Genomic DNA, 22886 nt, shown 5'->3' on the forward strand with positions numbered 1-22886 from the left:
GTGGTACATATACACAATGGAATATTATGCAGCCATAAAGAAGAACAAAATCATGAACTTTGCAGCAACCTGGATGGAATTAAAGTCTATAATACTGAGTCATCTTTCCAGAAACAAAGAACTTAGTATCACATGTTCTCACTCATAAGGACCTGGAACAACTACTGTAGGGAAAGAAAAGGATTGACAGTAACTGGAAGCTGTGGTAGGGGGGAGGTGGGATTGACAGTAGTAGAAATCTGCCTGGGGAAGGGGAGGCACACCTCATCAACAAGGGTACCTCCACAATGAATATCTGTATACCTAACCCTCAATTGTATCCCACAATTTTAAAATAAATAAACATATAAAATAAAATTGAGATATAAGAGAAAAAAAATTTAGGTACGCACTTGTTTTATGATCCTAGATCTCTACCTAAAAGAAATGGAAGCATATATTCATACAAAGATTTGTATACAAATGCTCATAGAAACCTTATTTGTAATATTCCAAAACAAGAAACAACCCAAATGCCCTTCAACAGGCAAATGGATAACCAAACGGTGGTATAAACATACCATGGAATACGACTTGGCAATATAATGTAATAAACCATTGTTACCTGTAACAAAACGGGTGACTCTTGAAATAATTATGAAAGCTACATGAAGGAAGCTAGAGAAAAAGAGTTCTTAATGTATATTTTCACTTACGTAGAATTCTAGAAAATGCTAACTAATCCATAGAGGCAGAAATCAGATCAGGGGTTACCTGGAGAGATGAGAGAAGTGGGGAAGAGAGAGGGAAGAATTACAAGAGGCAACGTTTGGGGATGATGGATATGATCATTATCTTCATTGTGGTCATGGCTCCATAGGTAGAGATGTATGACCTCACTTATCAGACTGGACACTTGAAATATGTGCTTACTATTATATGTCAAGTAGACTTCAATAAATCTGAAAAAATTCAAAATAAAATAAAATTATAAGTTAAAACAAAGTAACTTTGGAGGTAAATCTTTAAAAAAACAAAAACAAACAAACAAAAAACCACATCTCCACCAAGGATTATACCTACTGATGGGAAAATCTGTTTGACTTTAACTTACATTATTCTTTAAGAAAGAGACCATATAAAAGGGATAGCATACTAACTAGGTTGGTTGGTTTAGATTCTTTTTTTTTTAAGTGTGAAAGCAAGATTTATTGAGGACAGAAAAGCTCCCACAGTGGGAGGGGGCCTGAAGGGGTTGCCTGGGTTTAGATTCTTAATCCAACTAGGTCGTTTTAGATTCTTACTGCTAACAGGACTCCGATAAATGGCAAGGATCCATTCATTCAATAATATTTATTAATTATTACATCAATGAACAAAGTCTCTGCTCTAATAAAAAATTTCACTATAATTGAGGGATAATAATTATTTATATATATAAAATAATTCAAGTGACAATAAAAACTATGACAATCAGCGTAGGAGAAGTGGAAGAGCAGATTACTATTTTATTTCGAAGATGGCCTCTATTGTGAAGTTATGCTTGCTCAGAAAGTAAGTACAGAGCAGGCACAGACCACTCAAGATATTTAGAGGAAGCATGGTAAGGAAAGAAAAACGGCAAATACAAAGGCACTAAGTAAGAAATAGTAATATGCTTGATATATTTGAGGAACAGCAAGATGTGTGCATCAGTGTGAATAATGGGAAAAAAAATGAAGAATGACATCAGAGAGGTGTCTGGGGCCAGATCAGATGGTCTTGTAAGCGATGGTAAGGACATTCATTAGCTTTTATTCTGAGTAAGATGGGAAACAAACAGAGAGTTTTCAGCAGAAGAGTGACACAATCTGATTTATATTCTCAATGGAGAATAAACTAGTGGGGTGAGAAGATCAACTAGGAAACTATTGAAATAATCCACGTGAACAGTGATAAGGGCTTGGACCAGGAAAGCAGCCATGGAAATGGTAAGAAAATATTCAGATTATAGATGTTTTGAGGGGGTATATGATAGGATTTGCAAATGGAGTAAATACAAAGTAATTGAGAGAACGGCACCTAGAATAACTCCACAGCTTCTGGCCTGAACACCTGGAAGAATGAAGGTCACTAAAACTATCTTTGGGAGAATGAGGGGAAATCAGATTTAGAGTGGTGATAGAGTCATAAACGGCTGGGAATCAAATAAAAAAGTTCTGCCTTGAACCTATTCAGTTGGAGATGACTTTTAGATGTCCAAGTGTATCAAGTAGGCAGTCAGATATACAATTCTTGAGTACAGAAGAGAGTGGGAGTAGCCACATAAATTTTGTCTGAGCTAAACAAGGGAAATTGCAGAATTTTGTAGGAGAAAGAGACTTCAGCAATCAAAATGCATTCTCGGCCAGCACTTTGGGAGGCCGAGGTGAGAGGATTACCCGAGCCTGGGGGTTCAAGATGAGCCTGGGGGCTCGAGACTAGCCTGGGCAACTTGGTGAGACCTCATCTCTACAGTAGCTCACATACACACACAAAAACTAGCCAGGCATGATGGCATGCATCTGTAGTTCCAGCAACTTGGAAGGCTGAAGTGGAAGGATCACCTAAGCCCAGCAGGTTGAGGCTGCAGTGGTCATGAGCGTGCCACTGCACTCCAGCCTGGGCAACAAGAGTGAGACTCCAACTCAAAAAAAAAAAATCCAATCTTAATATTTAGAGGAAAGGGAAGAGAGGCCTACAAAGGTAACTTAACTTCTTTAAGAACAACTTGCTGGGTAATAGTGCCAGAACTAAGATTTCTCCCAAGCCTCGTGGTACCCTTAGTGGAAGGAGAAATATTATCTCTAAAACCAAAATATTCTTAAATTACAAAAAACATTTAATGAGGGCAAAAATATTGCCAACTACTATTAAATGTTATAAAAGTTTGAAAATACATTCTAAATAATTTACTAGATTTAGATTTTTCTGAATTGAGGTATAAAAGAAACCATAAACATTAAATTGTATAAAATTTCCACGCTGTAATTCACAAGGCACGACCCAGGTAAAAGCTCAGATGCCTTTGAATGTCCCTGGGAAATGGCTTCTTCGCTAACAGGCAGTGTCAGGCCCGTACACAGCTCACTCTAGGGATGGCATAGCAAATAGGTTTCACCTCTTTTGACAATTGACAACTTAAAATGATTTTAGAATCGCTACCAGCAATGCTGCCATGAGAAAGATGATGGGGTCACTCCAAGGTCCACAGGAGTAAGTATTGTGATCCGAAAGAAATGCTCGCTAGACTGGAGGAATGTTGGTGTAGGTCTTATGTACACAACAACTAAGAAAATCTCTAAAACTTAATTAAGAGTTATATTATAGCTATGTTTTTCCTACTGGCTTTCATTTAAAAATGAGAAGTATGATCATACTCATAAATCTCTCATAAAAATATAAACTGGTGTTTCAAACCATTGAAAATCCATATAACCCATTTTTAAAGTTTAAGTCGTTTTTCCTTTTGCTAGTTAGTAGCAAATTCAGAATCAAACTTCAGGTCTTTCTTTTGCCATCCTCAACTTCTTGGTAGACTGGAATCAAAACAAACTTAAAGCTGGAGCAAAAGCCTCCAGACAATGCATTTCCAAGACCCCTTCTCTTCCTCTCCACAGAAATAGTTGAGATAATGCTCAGAGGTCTTTAAAGAGCACTAAAGATGCGGTGTACATTCTGATGGAATTGTCAGGCAGGTGTCTAGAGGTCCATTTGATCTCCAAAGGCCTGATCCATGGAAATCTCTCTGATCTTTTTCAGAGTTACAACAGAAAGGAAAGACATGGAGGGTCAGAGAGGAATTTTATCCTGTCTTCTTACCTGAGAAGCTAATTTTGACTTACTTTTTTTTAAGTGCTAGATTTAAAAAATAATTATATATTTCAGTCAACCAAAATGTATAGAGAATTAACATCCTCTTACCCACCACCTAGATTAATAATAGAATTTTCCAAGTTTAATCGACACTCCCTATGAATCCTTCCTCAGTTACATTCTTTTTCCTCCCTCATTCCAAGTATGAACCACTATAGTACATTATTTTAAGTTCTTTATTTTTTTCAAAAGGAATATATAACCGAAGGATACAAGATGATAAAATAAAAATGGAAAAAAAAAATATATGTGATTACTTTTTAGTTGCTGAATTCAGTCCTGCGGGAGTAGACGGTTGCTCAGGATCCTGGTTAACAAGGCAAGTTGGAAAGGAGCAGCCATCACCTAAACTAGAATTAAAATAAAAGTTTACAATTGAAGCATAACAAAGTGAAACTCTGTTAAAATGCTGATGGAGAGCAGAACAGGTTATAAATTAGGCAAAACATGTGAATCAGATATTGTCTTCAACACAGTGTTTATGTTTAGGAAGATAATGTATTAACTGATTTTCATGTTGATATAATAACTATGAAATAATACTTTAAAAATAGGAGTTCCTATGCATAATTATAGAGCTTTGGAACTATAGGCTTTTCCTAAAATTATCCTTTGTTGGGTTATTTTTATTAGTTTAAAGCCTGAAAATGTTCACAACAAAGTACCTTGAAAAAATGGGTAGCAACCAGTACTTCTTCTCATCACCAAATACTTGTCGCATGTTTTTACTGAAGCCCAAGCTGAATCCATTCTTATCTGTTCCATGTCGAAATGCTGGACTTCTGAATGCCTCTAAAAAAAAGGTAAAGCAATTATACAACTAAATAACATATTTACTAGTAATCCCTAATATTTAGCAATAATTGAATTATATGAGGAAACTCTGAAAATCAATGACTAGCCACCTGTGAGTACTTACAGCCCTGAAATACAGGTTGCCTATTCTATTTAAAATATAAGATGCATCTACTTTATTGTTTAAATAAACCTTATATTATAACAGTACTTGTGAACTATAGAAAGTCAGATAATTCAAACTAGCAAATAAATTAATACTTTACATCTTCTGGATTTTTTATTAATAGGTAGATCGATAAACGAATGGATAAATGGATGGATGGAGATATATACAAATCGGCAACGTTTTTTTAACTGAAACGAGACTATTCTTTACATACATTCTACAACCTGTCTTGTAAGTCAATAAACTCCATTTTCCAACTTCATTGAAGTTTTCTCATCTAATCATAAACTTTCTCCAACTGACCAAAAAATATAGTTTAAGGCTAGCTTGTCCATATCAGGATATAGTCCAGAACCATACCCTGCATCTAGTTATGCTCACTCTGATTATGAAAGTTGAGGTTCAGAGAGGCTCTAGGACTTCCTAAGGTCAAACAACAAATAAGTGACAGAGTGGAACTTGAACAAGGCTATCAATGTTCTTTCCATAATGGTACATTTTCTTCTTGAATAATACTGAAATGCAAAATCTAAAGGTTATTAATGGAATATGAACATAGAGGTATAATGATTTTTCTCATTATTTTAAAAAGAAAAATCTAACTAGCAGAGTCAGGTACTATGAAAAATGTGATCTGCAAGATCCTTACCACTTGTCACCCCAGGATACATAGAATTTTATAAAGTATTTTTATAATTTTAGGACCATACTATACAGGTGAACTCTTTTCAGTGCCACAAGTTAAATCAATAAATCGAGAAGTTACCAGAAGTGAAAAGCTTCTAGAAACAATTCATTGACTTTTGACTGGGGTGTTTTTTGGTGTTATTTATTTATTTATTTTTTTGACACAAGATCTTACTCTGTTGCCAAGGCTGGAGTGCAGTGACAGGATCATAGCTCACTGTAAGCTTGAACTCCTGAGCTGCCTAGGCTGGTCTTGAACTCTTGGCCTCAAGTGATCCTCCGGCTTTGGTCTTTCAAACACTGGGATTGCAGGCATAAGCCACTGAGCCCAGCCTTGATCTACTTTTGATAAATTATAATTTAATTTCCCAATATATAATTTGAAATAAGACATTATTCCTATTGCTTAGCAATTATGCCAATATTTTCACCCTAGTAGTATTTGCTGTAATACAATTTCACTAGAATACTAAAAATTAACACTAACAATCTACTATAATTAATCTTCACTGTACACTAAAATAATCAAATCTCACAGCTTGAAGTGTCCTTTGTGATCATAAGTATTTATAAATCCTGGTTGCATTTTCAAACTCCTAACCTTAGCTTAGATACTCTACATAGCTTTGTCCCTGCTTAGTTCTCAAACCTCATATTCCTCATGGTTTAGTTTTCTGTGCTGCAACCACATGGATAGTTCCTCAAGTATTCCTAGCTGTTTTTCTCTTCCCATATAGGGCTTTTTATTTTTAATTGAGATGAAATTCACAGAACATAGAATTAGCCTTTTTAAAGCGAACAATTCAAAGGCACTTATTATATTCACAAATTTGTTCAACTTCTACCTATATCAAGTTCCTAAATATTTTCATCACCCCAAAAAACTCCATATTCATTAAGCAATTACTCCCTACTACCCCATCTCCTCATCCCCTGAAGAGCACTAATTGGATTTTTCTCTAAGGTTATACATATTCTGGATATTACATATAAATGGAATCATATAATATGTCATATCATATACCTGTTACTGTGATAAGCTTCTTTCACTTTGCATGTCTTCAAGGTTCATACATGCTGTAGCATATATCAGTGATTCATTCTTTTATGACTAACAGTCCACTGTATAGATAGATATGTCTTACTTTTTCTCCATCCTTTGATGGGCATTTGAGTTGTCTCCACCTTTTGACTATTGTGAACAGTGTTGCTATGAACATTGATATACAAATATCTATTTGAGTCCCTGTTTTCAATATTTGGGGTATATATCTAAGAGTGAAACTGCTGGCTCATATGGTAATTCTAAACTTAATCCTTAAAGAATTTTTTTTTTTTTTTTTGAGTTGGAGTCTCATTTGGTCACCCAGGCTGGAGTGCAGTGGCATGCTCACGGCCACCCCAGAGTCAACTCACTGGGCTCAGGCGATCCTTCCACCTCAGCCTTCCAAGCAGCCAGAACTACAGGCATGCCTACCATGCCCAGTTAATTTTTTAAAAAATTTATTTATTGTAGAGACAAGGTCTCACCAAGTTACCTGGGTTGGTCTTGAACCCGTGGGCTAAGGCAATCCACTCGCCTTGGTCTCCCAAAGTGCTGGGATCACAGGCTAAATCACCTATTTTTTTCTTTTGTTGCTTATGCTTTTGGTGTTATATCTAAGAATTCACTGGCACATTCAGAATCCTAAAGATTTACTACTATGTTTTCTTCTAAGAGTTTTATAGTTTTAGCTCTTCCATTGAGATCTTTGATACATTTTGAGTTAAGTTTTTATATGGTATGAGATAGGGGTCCAAATTCATTCTTTCCCATGTGGATATTGAGTCATTCCAGCACTGTTTGTCAAAGATGTTCTTCTTTCCCTTTTGGGTGGTTTGGGCACCCTTATCAAAAATCAATTGACTAAAAATGTATGGATTTATTTCTGGACTCTCAATTTTATTCGAATGGGTCTACATGTCTGTCCTTATACCAGTATCCACACTGTTTTGATCACTGTAGCTTTGTATTGCATTTTGAAATCAAGAATGTGAGTTCTTTTTTTGGTGAATATTGTTCTGGCTATTTGGGGCCTGCTGCAATTCTATATGAATTTGAGAATCATCTTTCCCACTTACGCAAAAAAGGCCATTAAAACTGCACTGAATATGTAAATCACCTTGGCTAGTATTGCCTTCTTAACAATATAAGTCTTCCAGTCCATGAACATGAAGTCTTCTTTAAGTTTTTTCAGCAATGCTTTGTAGTTTTAAGTATGCTAGTATTCCACCTCCCTGGTAAATTTATTTCTAAGTATTTTATTCTTTTGGATTATTTTTAAAATGGAATTATTTTCTTAATTTCCTTTTTGGATGGCTTATTGCCTGTGTAAGGAAATGCAACTGATTTTTTGCTACACTGATCTTAAAATTAGCTAATAGTTTTATTGTGATTTAGGGTTTCCTAAATATAAGATCATGTCATTTATAAATATAGATAGTTTTACTTCTTTCTTTTGTGTGCCTTTATTTCTTTTTCTTGACTAATTTCTCTGGCTAGAACTTCCAGTTCAATGTTGAATAGCAGTTGTGAAAGAGGGCATCCTTGTTTTACTCTTGATCTTAGAAGGAAAGCTTTCAGTTTTTCTCCATTGAGTATAACATTAGCTGAAGATTTCTCATAAATACCTCTTATCCCCTTATTGGGTCGAGGAAGTTCCCTTTTATCCCTTGTTTGTTAAGTGTAATTTTTCTTATACATGAAAGAATGCTGGATTTTTATTATTTTTTTCTACACCAATTGAGACAATCATACTTTTTTTCTTCATTTTATTAATGTGGTATATTGTCATTGATTGATTTTTCATATATTTAACCACCCTTGCAATCCTGGGATAGATTCCACTTGATCATAGTGGATAATCCTTTTAATATGTTGCTGGATTTAGTATGTTAAGGATTGCTGCATCTGTATTCATTGGGATATTGGCCTACAGTTTTCTTGTGATGTCTTTGTTTCTGGTTTTGGTATCAGGGCAACATTGGCCTCATAGAATGAGTTAAGAAGTGTTCCTGGCAGCTTCTTTTGCCCATGCCAACTTGACGTGTTTCTTTTCTTTTTATTTTTTTATTTTAAAGATGTGGGGTACAATTCAGGGTCAGGTATACAAATGTTCATTATGCAGGTACCCTTGTTGATGAAGTATGCCTGCCCCCCAGCAGATTCCCACGACTGCCAGTCCTAACTCCTACCCCAGCAGTTTCCCACTACTGCCAATCCTTTTCTTATAGTATTATGATAATTGTTCAAGGTCCGCTTATGAGTGAGAATAGGTGATACTCAGTTCTTTGTTTCTGTAATAGATCACTCAGTATTATAGACTCTAAGACCATCTATGTTGCTGCAAAGTTCATAAATTTGTCCTTATTTATGGCTGTGTAATATTCCATTGTGTTTATGTACATTTTTTTTCCTCCAGTCTTCTTTCGATGGGCAGCACAGTTGGTTCCATCTTTTTGCTATTGTGAACAATGCTGCAATAAACATGTGTGTGCAGGTATCTTTTTCATAGAGTAATCTGAGTTCCTCCAGGTATATTCCCAGTAGGGGGATTGTGGAGTCATATGAAGGTTGATTTTCAGATCTTTTAGGAATTGACAAACTGTTTTCCACAGAGGTTGTAGTAGTTTACACTCCCACAGTGTAGTAGTGTTCCCTTTTCCCTGCATCCTCCTCAGTATCTGTTGTTTTTGGAGTTATTGATGATGGCCATCTTGAATGGAGTTAGGTGGTATCTCAGTGGTTTTAATTTTCATTTATTTGATAACTAGTGAGGCTGAGCATTTTTTCATGTATCTGTTGGTTGCACGTATGTCTTCTTTTGAGAAGTGTCTATTCATATCTTTTGCCCACTTTGCAATGGGGCGTTTGTTTTTTTTCTTTTCGGCAAGTTTGAGTTTCTTATAGATCCTAGATGTTAGGCCTTTGTCAGATACACAGTTGGCAAATATTTTTTCCCAGTCTGTGTGCTGTCTCCCTGCTCTCTTGATGGTTTCTTTGGCTTTGCAGAAGCTTGTCAGTTTGACGAGGTCCACTTGTCTATCTTATCTATTATGCCATGGGCTCTTGGGGTGTCTCTTTTCTTCTCTCTCTTCTTTCTCTAATAAACTTTGAAAACTTTTTAAAAGTGTTCATTTCTCTTCTAATTTTTAGCAGAGTTGGAGAAGTTAACCCTTCTCTAAATGTTTGGCAGAATCCATTAGTGAAGTCATTTTGTCCTGAGCTTTGCTTTGTTGTAAAGTTTCTGATTGCTGATTCCATTTCTTTACTTGTTTTCGGCCTGTTCTGATTTTCTATTTATTTTTTCGTAAGTGTGATAGTTTGTGTATTTCTAGTAATTTGCCTATTTCATCTAGGTTACCTAATTTTTGACGTAAAATAGTTCGTGGTATTTTCTTATAACTCTTTTTATTTCTATAAAGTCAGTAGTAATGTCCCTACTTTCATTTCTGATTTTCATGATGAGTCATCTCTTTTTTTCTTGCTAGCCAAGAGATGTCAAATTTGTTGCTATTTTTAAAGAGTCAACTATTGGTTTCATTTATTTTCTATCTTGTTATTCTCTATTTCCATTATCTCCTATTCTTATTATTTCCTTCCTTCTGCTGGCTTTCATTTTACTTTGCTTTTCTTTTAAGGTGTGAAATTGTTAATAGAGATATTTCTCTTTTTTTTTTTTTTTTTTAACTATAGGTATTTACAGCTATGCATTTCTCTTTAAGCACTGTTTTTGCTGCAACCCATACCTATAAGGCTCTTATACATACTGTTTTATATGCCCAAGATGTTCTGGCTCTTCCCATAGCTGACTTCTTAGGTTCAGTATTTTATGATGAGCTCTTCCTTGACCACTCATTCTAAATAGGTTCTCTATATAGCCCTTTATTCATACCATTCAGCCTCAGCCCTTATTCATATCTCAGTATCCTGTTTGTTTCCTTCAAAGTTATTTCACATTTTGTAATATTTTAAGTTTGGTTATTAATTTGGGGGCTTCTCACGAGACTGTTTTGCCCCTGCTCACCACTGTATATACATTATGCTTTGCACACAATGGACAATAAATAAATATGTGGAATGAGTAAACTTGGATGTGCCTAAGTGACATACTACAAAAAAAATGTGGGAAATACGTGATTTTTACCACTTCAAGACAGGTTGGCATTTAATCCCATGGCAACTGTCAGTGAGTATCTATAAATATTTAAAGTTCTATCAACTACAACAATTGAATACTCACCTAAAGTAGATTTATTTTTGCTGACTAGCCAACAATGATAGCCAAACAGAGAAGACAAGCTGACAGAAAACATAGCTGCAGCAAAGAATAAAAACATAATATGGAACTTGGCTTGAGTATCAGGTAGGCCATTCTATAAAGAAAGGAAGAAAATAAAATGTTTTGTCAAAGGGCTACATATTCCCCTACTTTTAGATGTAAATTAGTAAGTTTGGAGGGTTTTTTTGCTTAAAAATTTTTCTTAAATTTATATATAGAGAAAAGTACATGGCTTTATGTTAAAAACTTTGGGGGAAATATCTATATATTTCACTGATTTAAAATAAATGTTTCCTGTAATATGAATACATATGGAAATGACTTTAAAATTTGGAATATTTATTTTGTTTTGCATAATCATACCATAGAAAAATTATGGCAGTATATGTATAAACTATAATAGTAGGAAGCAAGATAAAAGGAACTATAAAATGTAGTTTTAAATTTACTACCTGAATCTGTTTTTACATACTACATAGTCACAAATGTTTAGTTTCATTATAATGCCAGAAAAAAAGTTAACTGGCACACTTTACCTACCATTCGCATTGATGTTTTATATCAGTATAAACAACAGTATCAACCAAAAGAACACCAACAACACCTTCGCAATAATGCTTCAAGCTATTTTAAATAGTAGCATCACAGAAAAGATCAACATTTGTATAATGCCTAAAATAAGCCTTATAATATCCATGGACTGAGATGGTTCATCTCAAAGCAAAACCAGTTTTACTGTCACTGTTTGTATGTCCAAGGAGAACTGAACTGACTCTAGAACAGAGGGCTTGGGGCTACGGATACTTAGGGAAGCACCAGAGCTGCCAAGATAAAAGACCATGTTTCAATACTCTGTGGTACCTGACAGATGGACACAGATCACAAGATCTCACCAATAGTGTTTGACGGGTCTGCACAGTGAAAACTCTGGTCATTCCTTTTCAAATATATTTGTGGTTTGGAACTAAAATCATCTTTGGAAATGAGGAGCAGTGAGGCAATGTTCTCCAGACATTCATTAAGGATCATTCTTCAAGCTGGACACTAGGACTATCCTTGAATGCTAGGAGCAAGTCCCTTCACCCATGTATTTCGAGTACTTAGCAATATAACTGGCGTACAGTAGGCATTCAGTAAATCTTCGGTATTAAATATGGTTCAAAACTCACATAAATGATCTAGCAATTCAGAAAATCTAATAAGGATAATTTAATGAAAATAAAGCATTCCTGGCAGGGGATAAACAAACAGCTTTTTACCATCATTTAGTGTTCACAAAGAGGCTCGTTAGATATTTAAAATACTCAATTTTAATTTCTTTTTGTCTACATTTAAAATATATAGTGCAGAAAACAAATGAGTTACCTAAAGCTTAATCAAGCAACCTAGAATATAAACTCAGGATGTTATGGACATAATAGATTTAAAAATAATCTTCTTGCATATAAAGAAAGCACATCAATTTTTAAATACCGAAGAGTAAGTTTTATATAGTCATCAATTCTCGTTATTCGCAGTAGTTATATTTTATAAATTTGCCACAAACACTGAATTTATGAATACTGAACCACTGCTCCTAGGGAAAGTACAGGGTTAGGTTTGTATGAACCTCTGGTCACAACATCTTTGTCAACTAGTCAATATGTAACCTTTTAAAATGTATGTTTCTGTCTAAAGGAACCTTATTTAATATATATTGTTGGGTCATAATATAGAACTCATGGCCAACAGCACTATAACTCATGCCTAAGTTACGCTTATTTAACACATGTATTTTCTCCATAAGACACATCAGCTTTCTTTTATTTAGAAACACTAGACCACATTTCAGCACTACACTTGAAGACCATTTTTAACAGCAAAATCACCAACAAAAAGCACAAAAATGCAAAAAACATGGCACTAATTAGACTGAAAAGCACACTTGTTTACAGTATGAGAGCTGAAACAGGAAGGCAGAAGAGCGTCGCCTTGTTCAACCTCAACGGGAAGGAAACTCAAATTTTTTTGCCACTCTGCACATGTCTTCAGATGGCCATAAAAGCCCTGACAGCATTAATCTGGGAATTACAAATAAATTTTAGTGAATGAGTGAATTAACAAATACAGAATCTGCGAATAATGAGGACTGACTGCATATTGGTTAGCTCTATCTTATAAAATCAGTGTCTGAAATAATTCTCTATTGAAAAATCTGTTATTACGTATTTTTGTATACTAAAAAAGAGTCACCAAGGTAATGACTTACTGTCCAAAATTTGACAAAATACTGTAAATCTGTAGCCGCAATAAAAAGGCAGTAGAGCAGAGAATAAGCCAAGAAAAGGAGAAAGAATTTATAATTTGAAAATCCAACACAATTGTTCACCCTGTCAACAAAACAAAAAACATTTTCAATGAGTCTTACATCTTCAATCTAGGTATACATATGTTCAAACTTGACAGAATGTTTAGTTTTCTTTCATTTTAGGTGTATTGGCATTTCTTTAAGTATAGCTCAAACAATTAAAACAAATATTAAAAATTAATTTTACTAAAAAATTTGTTTTTATTTTTTAAATATAGTATTTAACATTGCTTTAATCAATCATAAACAATGTAATTGCATTTCATGTCTAATTACACAAATAAGCACATGCCTAAAAGCATAGAGCCTGTGAAAAACATCATAAAGTCAGGCAGATTATAAGACTTTACTAAATCCTTCTTCTATGCTATCTTTTGGTCTGATTTCCAACTATGATCAAGGAAGCTAAAGTCTTTCAAGTTTTCCCAAGTTAGATGAAATATCTTCACAAACTACTCCTGGCATGCTATCACTAAAGCAACCAGATCATCAAAGCTATTAAATGGGAGGTTTAAGAAAAGAAATAAGACTGGGAGCCAGATAGCCAGGATTGCAATGCTCACTGACATTCTAAATAATTATGTGGCCCCAAGGAAGTAAAATTGTCTATTAGAATTTCATTTTCCTTATCTATAAAAAATGCATTCTGAGACCATTTCCAAAAGCAGTTCTATAGTCTGTAATTGTAAATATGGAAATTCATAAATTCTTAGTCCTTACTCTAACATCATTGAATGGAGAACTCAGACTATCACATAAATACAAATATAACTCATTTTTATAGTCACACACTTTCCTTCTATCAAATTTCCCCCCACTTTTCATAAAGTCAAGGGCACTACTGGATGACCTTGTGTAAATGTGACACAAAACCTCTGTGGAACTGGCCCATACCTTTACTGGCTGAGTTAATTCTTGGTTAACTGGTATAATGTACCTGTGGCATTTAACATACACATACTGTTTCCTTTCCTCAAATGTCCTTGTTCCCACTCTAATGTTGGTAAAATCATCTCACTTTCTATTGACCTTGCTAAAAAAAAAATAGAACATTTTTCTTTCTAAATGTTTAAAAATTAAATTATATTCACTTAAAAACACTCTTTGTATTTTTTATTTTGTGTTGCTTGTTTGTTTGTTTTGGAGTTGAGTTCTCACTCCATTGCCCAGGCTGGAGTGCAGTGGCATAAATCATGGCTCACTGTAACCTTGACCTCCAAGGCTCAGGTGATCCTTCTGCCTCAGCCTCTTGCGCAGCAGGGACTACAGGCACACACCACCACACCCAGTTAATTTTTTTATTTTCTGTAGAGTTGAGATCTCGTTATGTTGCCCAGACTGGTCTCAAACTCCTGGGCTCAAGTGATCCTCCCTCTGTGTCCTCCCAAAGTGCTGGGATTACAAGTGTGAGCTACCACATCAGGCCCTTGTTTACATTTCTACCTCAAAAAATATAAGGTAAAGAGAATAGCATTAGATTTAGCAATATTTTATGTGGGTGAACATTGTATGAAAACATTTGCATTTGCAGCTCTAGAGATTTCAGCAGGAATACAAACCAATTTCTGAGACTGCTTTTTAGGGTGTCTAAATGAAAGAATGACAAGAAATAATACTGGAGACGATTAGTCTAGCCTAACTATATTCTGTCTCCAAAAGAGCAAGATATTCCCTTTGCTATATTCCCTTTCCCTTGTGATGGTTTCAAGAGGAAAGAATGGGAAGGCCAAGGCTGAGTACAGTTAAGACTTTGGACGATGTGGGTGTAAACAATGACTCTTATGGACTAGGAAAAAACTAGAAGAGATAGAAAAGATTGTTTCTCTTCCTACAGGAGGTAAGAAATAGCTATTGTATTAAATGATAAGTAACATCTTTATAGAAAGAAAATGATTTGGGAGCAACCACTTCGGGTCCCCTCCCACTGTGGGAGCTTTTCTGTCCTATTAATAAATCCTGCTTTCTAAAATTAAAAAAAATTTGAACACAGATTTTATAACATCTAATTTTACTTTACTTAGAAGAATTGTATATAGTTTGCCATGTCAGAGCTAGGAAACAGGTAAAAAATAGTAAATAAAAACCAAGTGTTTTATTTATATCTATATTATATAAATTTATATATATTATCTATATATGTAGAGAGAGAGTAAATACAGTAATAATATTTATTTTGAACAATACCTTACTCTCTTCATAACAGTTTTTGTGGCTAGACAGTTTAACTGCCTATTGCTTTGCAGTCTCAATCTGAAAAGGAAAAGTACTTATTCTGACTCTGAGCTTTCCCTGTCTAGAAAGAGTATGATTTTATACAAAGAAATGAAACACGTTCCAGGTAAATATCCTTCTTATGTTGCTTAAGTTCAGTGTAAAATACAGCTCTGTTATACAGTAATTGTTCTCTGAGTTTAAATTAGGAAAAGGACATAATATATTGGAAAGAATGTGGCCTTTGAAGCTCAAAAAACTTACTATGTGACTTTGAGCCCACTCTAACTTTTCTGTGCCTCATTTTTCACCCCTTGAAAATGAGACAATTTCTATCCTTCTGTTGCTATTTTAAAAATTACAGATTGTAGATATGGTCTCTAGAACATAATAGGTACTCAATAAATTGAAGTCCAAATTATTTACTTTTATTTGTGTTACTAAACTTTGGAAAGCATGTATTATTAATATAATTAATTAATAAACTAAAATATTTTACTAAAAAAATGACAGAAAATCCAATAAAGTAAATACTACAGAATCTCTATTTTAGTTAAAACATAACTGTGAAACTTATACCTGAATCCCGATGGGCAATCTTAACAGATTTTAATAAGTGACTTATATTCACATAAAGGCTGTTAAAAAAAATGTTGTTTTATGTATTTCTACAGACACATTTCCAGGATATATTAAGAAAAAAAAAAAAGAAACATATTCAGTTCACAGTGTAGTCATTTGTATTAAAAAAAGAAAGAAAGAAAGAAGGAAGGAAAGAAAGAAGGAAGGAAGGAGAAAGAAAGGAAGAAAATGAGGGGGGTAGGAGGCCACACACACACACGGAGCATGCATGCATTTATATCTGAAAAGTGCCATGACATTGACAACATGAGTTCCCGTGAATGGAGGAAGAATGTGAAGATAGGGGCTGGGAAGAATATGTCCACCTGTTTTATTTTTAAAATCAGCACCAAAATATGTTATTACCTATAGATTTTTAACTGAACATTTTGATTTGAAATAAAAAATAAAGTAAAATGGCTGCTCCATTCAGCTGGTACCAGGTGAATAGTAGACTCTCCTCACCAAATCCTTCACTAGTCTACATGGCTACTGCTTTCTGCATGGGAGTGCCCAGAACTAAGATGGTGGCGGGAACAGTGGACACAGCATGGAAATCGACAGTGCAGACAAGTAAGAACACAGACGTTAAAAGGTACCACAATTGGTCCATTCAACTTCTTCCACCTTGCCATCACAGGTTGAGAGCAACTACAGGTAGTGTGTAGGTACGTCATGTGTGCCTAGTTTTAAAATTCTAAAGTCTTATATCTTCCCCCCTTTGCTTATTTAATAGGGTTAGTCAACATTTGAAAGAGCTTCAAACTATAGCTTTGAAAGATTGTAAGTTTCTCATTTAGCCAAATTAACTGGAAGTTTGGGAAGATTGTTACAATAGCGAGTTACTATTTTCCATTTTTGCAATTTTATGAGTATCGCAAGGGCATGGCAATCTTTATAGGTGTGTACTGGCCTGACTGTTTCCATTTCTCTATTCCTTATCACCACAATCCTTTATTTACATTACAAAAATCAAAGTCAACTCTATGTCCCTGATTACTTTACCACTCTGCTAAATATATCTAGAGTACACAGCTATCCAGAAAAGGTACTTTGTATGGGTACCCCCAAGAGCAAACCCTGAGTTAAAACTTGGATATGCTCTATCTGAGACAAGGAAGGGAGAAATGCCAACAGAGCTTGTGTTATTGGCCAGTGCCTTGCTGGTTGGGTTGCCCCTGGAGTTATTAATGCCCTGGCACTTCTGGACTGCCTGGCTTGTGAGCTGAATAGTCCACCAAGGTAGAAGAAATCCCTCAGGCAGAGGAACAAAGAAACACTGGTGCCTGAAATGGGGAGCTGTCAGTGGGTGTGGGACTTGTCTACCTCAGGTGCCATGAACTCACAGATGGGTCATGGAGATATGGGTGTGTCTGTCACTGCAGCATCTGCTACTGTGGAAATCAACAGGGGAATACAAAGAGGACTAAGAAAACTCATAATTGAAGACATTGGGTACTGATGGCATGTACCTGTGATTCCAGCTACTCAGGAGGCTCAGCTGGAAAGAATGCTTGAGGCAGGAGGTCAATACTGTGGTGAATTGTGATCATGTCACCACACTCTACAGTTAAATAAAAGACCAGGTGCGATGGCTCATCACTGTAATCCCAGCACTTTGGGAGGATTGCTTGAGTCCAGAAGCTTGAGACCAGCCTGGGCAACATAGCAAAATTTTATCTCTACAAAAAATCAAAAAAATTAGCCAGGCATGGCACAAGCTATAGTCTCAGATATTCAGGAAGCTGAGGTGGAAGGATCGGCTGAGTCAAGGAGGTCAAGGCTGCTGTACGCTGTGATGGTGCTACTACATAAGCCTGGGCAACAGAATAAGACTACAGATCAAAACAACAAAAAGAGAACATCTGGGGGAGAATATTTGCTGAGAAAAAGAAAAAAGAAGGAAGCAAAAGAAAGAATGCAAATATAAGTTAGTACAAAGGGGGCTTATTTATGGAGATCTTTCTTGAAGAAGAATATCATCCTTATTGTAGTTGACTAGGCTTAACACTTTTAAGGAGAAAATCTAGGTGGAGAAAGGAAGAGGTATACTGGGGAGAGATACAGAATACTGTAAACCCTACATTACCCTATTGTTTCCTGCAGCTGAGAGAACCGTTCCCTTACATACAAGGAAGGAGCCAAAACAAAACAAAACAAAAAACAAACGGAATTTATTTATTTTAAAAATGTCTATTTATTCTTATATGTTTAAACTTCTGTCACCTTCAGAGTACTCTCCACTAGATGCAATAGGCCTATCAAGATACCTTTTCCACTACTCAAAACAGTTTTTGGACTCAGCAATTTTGATGCCTTTTAGTGCTTCTGCCATTTTTTGTTTCAGCTTTGCCACACTGGCAAAATGATTCCCTTTGAGGACTTTTTCATCCGGGAAAACAAAAAAAAGTCACTCAGGGTGAGATTGGGTGAATAGGGAGGGAGGAACATGAGGGTCATGCCACTTGTGATCAAAAACTGCTGAATCTTCAGTGCGGTGTGGGCAGGTGCGCTGTCATGGTGGAAGAACCAGTCACCGGCTTGCCACAACACAGGATGTTTCTGCCACAAATTATGACACAACCTTCTTAAAACTTCCAGATAAAAACCATGGGTCAACCTTTGATCCAGAAAAACAAATTCTGAGTGTAATGCTAGGGACCCACCCTCCAAAAGATAATTCCGGGTTTTCTGGGACTCCCATTGTATATTTCAGCCTATATGTAGTGCAGACTTGAGAGTATGTCTACCTTCCTGTAGTGCCATCTTTGAAAGAAGATAAGACTTGAAGAATGAGTATGATTAATGTTCAAATCCAACCTGATTGGCAACTTTAGCATGGCTATCAGAGATATGTGCACACAGTGGTGACAAATTATAGGAGAATCAACCTTGTCAGTAGCTCTTTCAAAGCATCCTTTATTAAGTTATCTAATTTCATGACTTAGATGTATTAGAAAACATTAATGAATTCTAAGTGGAAACTCTTTTTAAAATATACCTGTGCATTTGTGTATTTGTAATTATTCTCTTTATTGTCAAGTCTTATTTAAAATAAAATTGTTAAAATTTTAGATGACTTAATTCTTTATTAGAACCTTCCAGAGAGATATTATGCATAATCGATGTGCATATTTTTGTATAGCTATAACACATTTTAGAATCTGTCTTTGTACACATGCATATAAAGAAAACCCTTTGTTCTGAGCTAACATGTAAAATTAACTTTTATATTGCTAACCTACTAGTTTAAAAATTATTCCATGGAAATTCCCTTGAAGAAAAGCTCTCTTAAGCTAATTATACAAATATTAGAATCTAAATCTGAAAGTACTTTCTAGGTCAGCTAAGGTAATTTCTGTAGATTTAAATAGATAAATGATTCAATTTATTAAAATGTAAAAGGGATGGAAACTTGTTTAAGTATAGAACCATACTCACCACGGGCAATGATGATCCATCTTCAATATACACCTAAAAAACAAAAGAAAACACAGAACCCAATAACCCACAACTTTTCACATTAAATTATAAAAAAGAAAATATAAATATGGTTATTTTAAAGAGTTGTGGGAACTAAAACATTGTTAAATTACTTACTTATCTAAAAATTGATTAATGGCAAAAGTTATTATCTAAAATAAACATTATAGCCAATTCTATGACATAACAATAGAACTTTAAATTCAAAATATACATGTTTTAAGATGAAAATCAACTCATTTTGTAAAAACAATGTAATATATTAACATGTAATTATTTCATGCTGAAGAAGAGTACAAAACATCAACAGATTTACAGAAAGTCTGAATAAAACTTCCTTTAATGTCAATCCTTAACCTACGCAATACTGCCCTTGTAGTGTATTAAATATATAACAATATCTGACTGTAAAGATGGAAAACACTCATAGAAGAAGCATTCGCTAAATTGAACTCGCCAAGTCAGGACTGCTAAAAATCATGCACTTCATGTCATTATGAATCTGGGGGGAAAAGGACAATTGATTGTGGCCCTAAGCCACAATGGTATTAATGCAAGTGATTATACCAATTATATGTCCTAAATATAGATATGAGAAGCATGAATAAGGAGTAAAGGAGATAATCTGGATAATAATGAAAAAAACCAAAACACCCTGAATAAAAAGACCACTGGCATGTAGATATTTTAGAAGTAAAAGGTTCTCTTACTTATCACAGACAGAACAGTGATGGCAGCGATCTGGCTTTATAAGTTGGCATCTGTCACAATATCGGATTGCTAGGAACAAGAAGCTTCACTTAGTGTTAGATATGACATTAAGTTGTTAAATGAATGACTTTATTATCTATACATTTAAATGGCTTTTATCATTTATCTAAATTTAAATTCTAAAAGGCATATAAAATTTAAATTGATAAAAATAAGATATTTGACTCTGTTTAAACACAAAAATGGAATGATTCACCCACAGCCACAGTTCTCTGAAGAGGTTTCCCAAGAATAGAGAGTCTCCTGAGGAAATTTTTCTAATGCCTGCTTAATTGTAGGTAGTTATAATAAATCTCACAAAGGGTAAAAATATGTCCATTTCTGTCCATCTCTATCAAAGTAAACAGAAAGTCTCCTTCAAGTAGAGCAATTTGTTTCCTGTACCCAGTTATTTATCTAAAAAAGTATGTTTCAAATTGAACTAGGAAACAGAAGCCCAGGTTTTTGCACCTATATTGTCATTAACTAATTTTGGAAACTCAGGCAGTAATTTATTCTAGGGGCTTAACCTTCCTTAACATTTTGGCTTATGGGGTTAATATACCTAAGCATACATAAAGACATCTCTGTATTTGTGGGATAAGACCAGCGTTATAATGTTAATCAGGAAATTATCACTTGATTATCAAGAAACAGTGAAAACAAACAGGATAAAGATTACATGTGAGACTTAGATTCAATTATGATTCTAAAATTAGTTAGAAACAAATATAAATATATAAAATATTAATGCGATTAAAAAATTTTTTTAGAGACAAGTCACACTCTGTTGCTGTGGCTTGAGTAATCAATGCAGCCTTGAACTCCAGGGCTCAAGTGAGCTCCCTTCTCAGCCTCCTGAGTTACTGGGATTACAGGCATATATCACGTGCCCAGTCACTAATGAGATATTTTATCATACCAAGTCTTTGAAGCAAGTATGCATTTTCTACTTAAAGCATATCTTGGGTTGAACTGGTATTATTTTAAGTGCTTAATAGCCACATGGGGCTAGCAGCTGCCATAATGGGTAGCTCAGGTCTAATGTCACAGAATTTCTGGGTGAGTCTTGGTGGGCAAATACTAACAGTCCACATGTGTCAATTTAAAAAAAATTTATTCAGTTACTACAAAGTTACAATAATCAAGATGGTATAATAACAGCCATGTGTCAATTTAAGTTAATTTAAGATAATTTTTTAACTGGATAGCTGTTAAATTACCTTAAAATATGACTAAAGTAAGAACTTTATTAAATGAATTGCATTTGTAAGAAAATTAGTATAAGATGAATAAAAATTGGCCCAGTACCTAAATAAAGTTGTATACAATTATATAATTACGTTATAAATTTATTTTTTAAGTATACAAATGTGTTAATTTTATATTCATTATAGATACTGCTCCCTTCGATTTAATATGAATAGGAAAGTCTATAATTAAAACCTTACACATCAGTACTACTACAAATCCAGATTTCAGCAATTCTTCACTGTGTAGATAGAATAGAATTAAAGTCGGTTCTGATTTAGTTGAGATCTCTTAGCCACAGTGTTATTCACGTTTCCATTCTGTTTTATGGAACTGAACCGGAAAGATTTAATAGTAATCCAAAATATAACACAGTATTTATTTTGAAATGGGTGTTTGACAGTTTCAAATATATAAACATGCTTTCTAATAGTCTCCATAATACATTATTTGTATATAGTTGCAAGCACTCAACTTACCTCCAGACATGGTCCTGGTGTAGATGGGAAGATCTTTGGCTGCTCGCCTAAGAACTTCCTGATGGGCTTCACCTCTTGGCTCTCTCTCCAACAATTCTTTCTCTGCATAAGAGAGATGGAACTGTGGAATAAATTTAAATTTTAATCAGCATTTTCAAAGAAATGAAAATATCTTGGTCTAGTCTACCATACCAAAAGAAAGGTATTATAAAATATTAATGGTATATTAATAATATTCAGAGATAATAGAGTCTGAGATCTGGGCAAGTCTGTTACCCTCACAGGTACCCTCTAGTTTATGCATTTAGAAAGAGGGTATAATAATAATACAGTCATACCTACTTCCTTAGGCGTTTATGTAATTCAAAAGTAATAGAGTATATATATATATACTCTATTGCTTATAAAATGTAGAGTTTTATCAAAATATTAGTTACAATAGTAGATAAAATGGCCCAATAAGTAAATATGGCTAAATTAATAAATTTTAAATCTGGATATCATTAAGAACAAAAGTAGAAACAAATCCATCAGGTGTATTTTCTTATCTGAGTGACTTTTAACTTAGGGATAATCATTACATGAAATCTCTAAAAATCAAAAGAACAAATTATTCATTTCCTTCTCATACTGCCAATTTGACTCAACTCATTTGAAAAAAATAAAAGTTTGTTTGTGCTCCTACTTAATCTCTCTCTCTCTCTCTCTCTCTCTCACACACACACACACACACACACACACATATTAAGCCTGTATAAAAATTTATAAGTGGCCGGGCTCGGTGGCTCAGCCTGTAATCCCGCGCCTTTGGGAGGCTGAGGTGAGTGGATTGCCTGAGCCCGCGGGTTCGAGACCCGCCTGGGCAGCGAGACCTCATCTCTACAATAAATCATAAAGTC

At 34.7% G+C, this 22886-nt stretch overlaps 1 protein-coding gene across 1 annotated transcript in view; it reads right to left on the reverse strand.

Annotated features, from left to right (window-relative positions):
• The window catches only part of ZDHHC2 (zinc finger DHHC-type containing 2), a 73365-nt gene that overhangs the window by 11766 nt on the left and 38713 nt on the right, over nucleotides 1-22886 (reverse strand). Inside the window, exons 4-10 of the mRNA XM_008061206.2 lie at nucleotides 21988-22108; nucleotides 20218-20287; nucleotides 19466-19498; nucleotides 13094-13214; nucleotides 10807-10939; nucleotides 4539-4665; nucleotides 4131-4223 (exon numbers count right to left, since the gene is read on the reverse strand). Of these exons, the coding sequence (XP_008059397.1) occupies nucleotides 4131-4223; nucleotides 4539-4665; nucleotides 10807-10939; nucleotides 13094-13214; nucleotides 19466-19498; nucleotides 20218-20287; nucleotides 21988-22108 (698 nt within the window). The remainder of the gene's footprint in view (nucleotides 1-4130; nucleotides 4224-4538; nucleotides 4666-10806; nucleotides 10940-13093; nucleotides 13215-19465; nucleotides 19499-20217; nucleotides 20288-21987; nucleotides 22109-22886) is intronic.

This window comes from Carlito syrichta, unplaced genomic scaffold (assembly GCF_000164805.1).
Source record: "Carlito syrichta isolate Samal-C Ts95f unplaced genomic scaffold, Tarsius_syrichta-2.0.1 Scaffold305146, whole genome shotgun sequence".
NCBI lineage: Eukaryota > Metazoa > Chordata > Mammalia > Primates > Tarsiidae > Carlito > Carlito syrichta.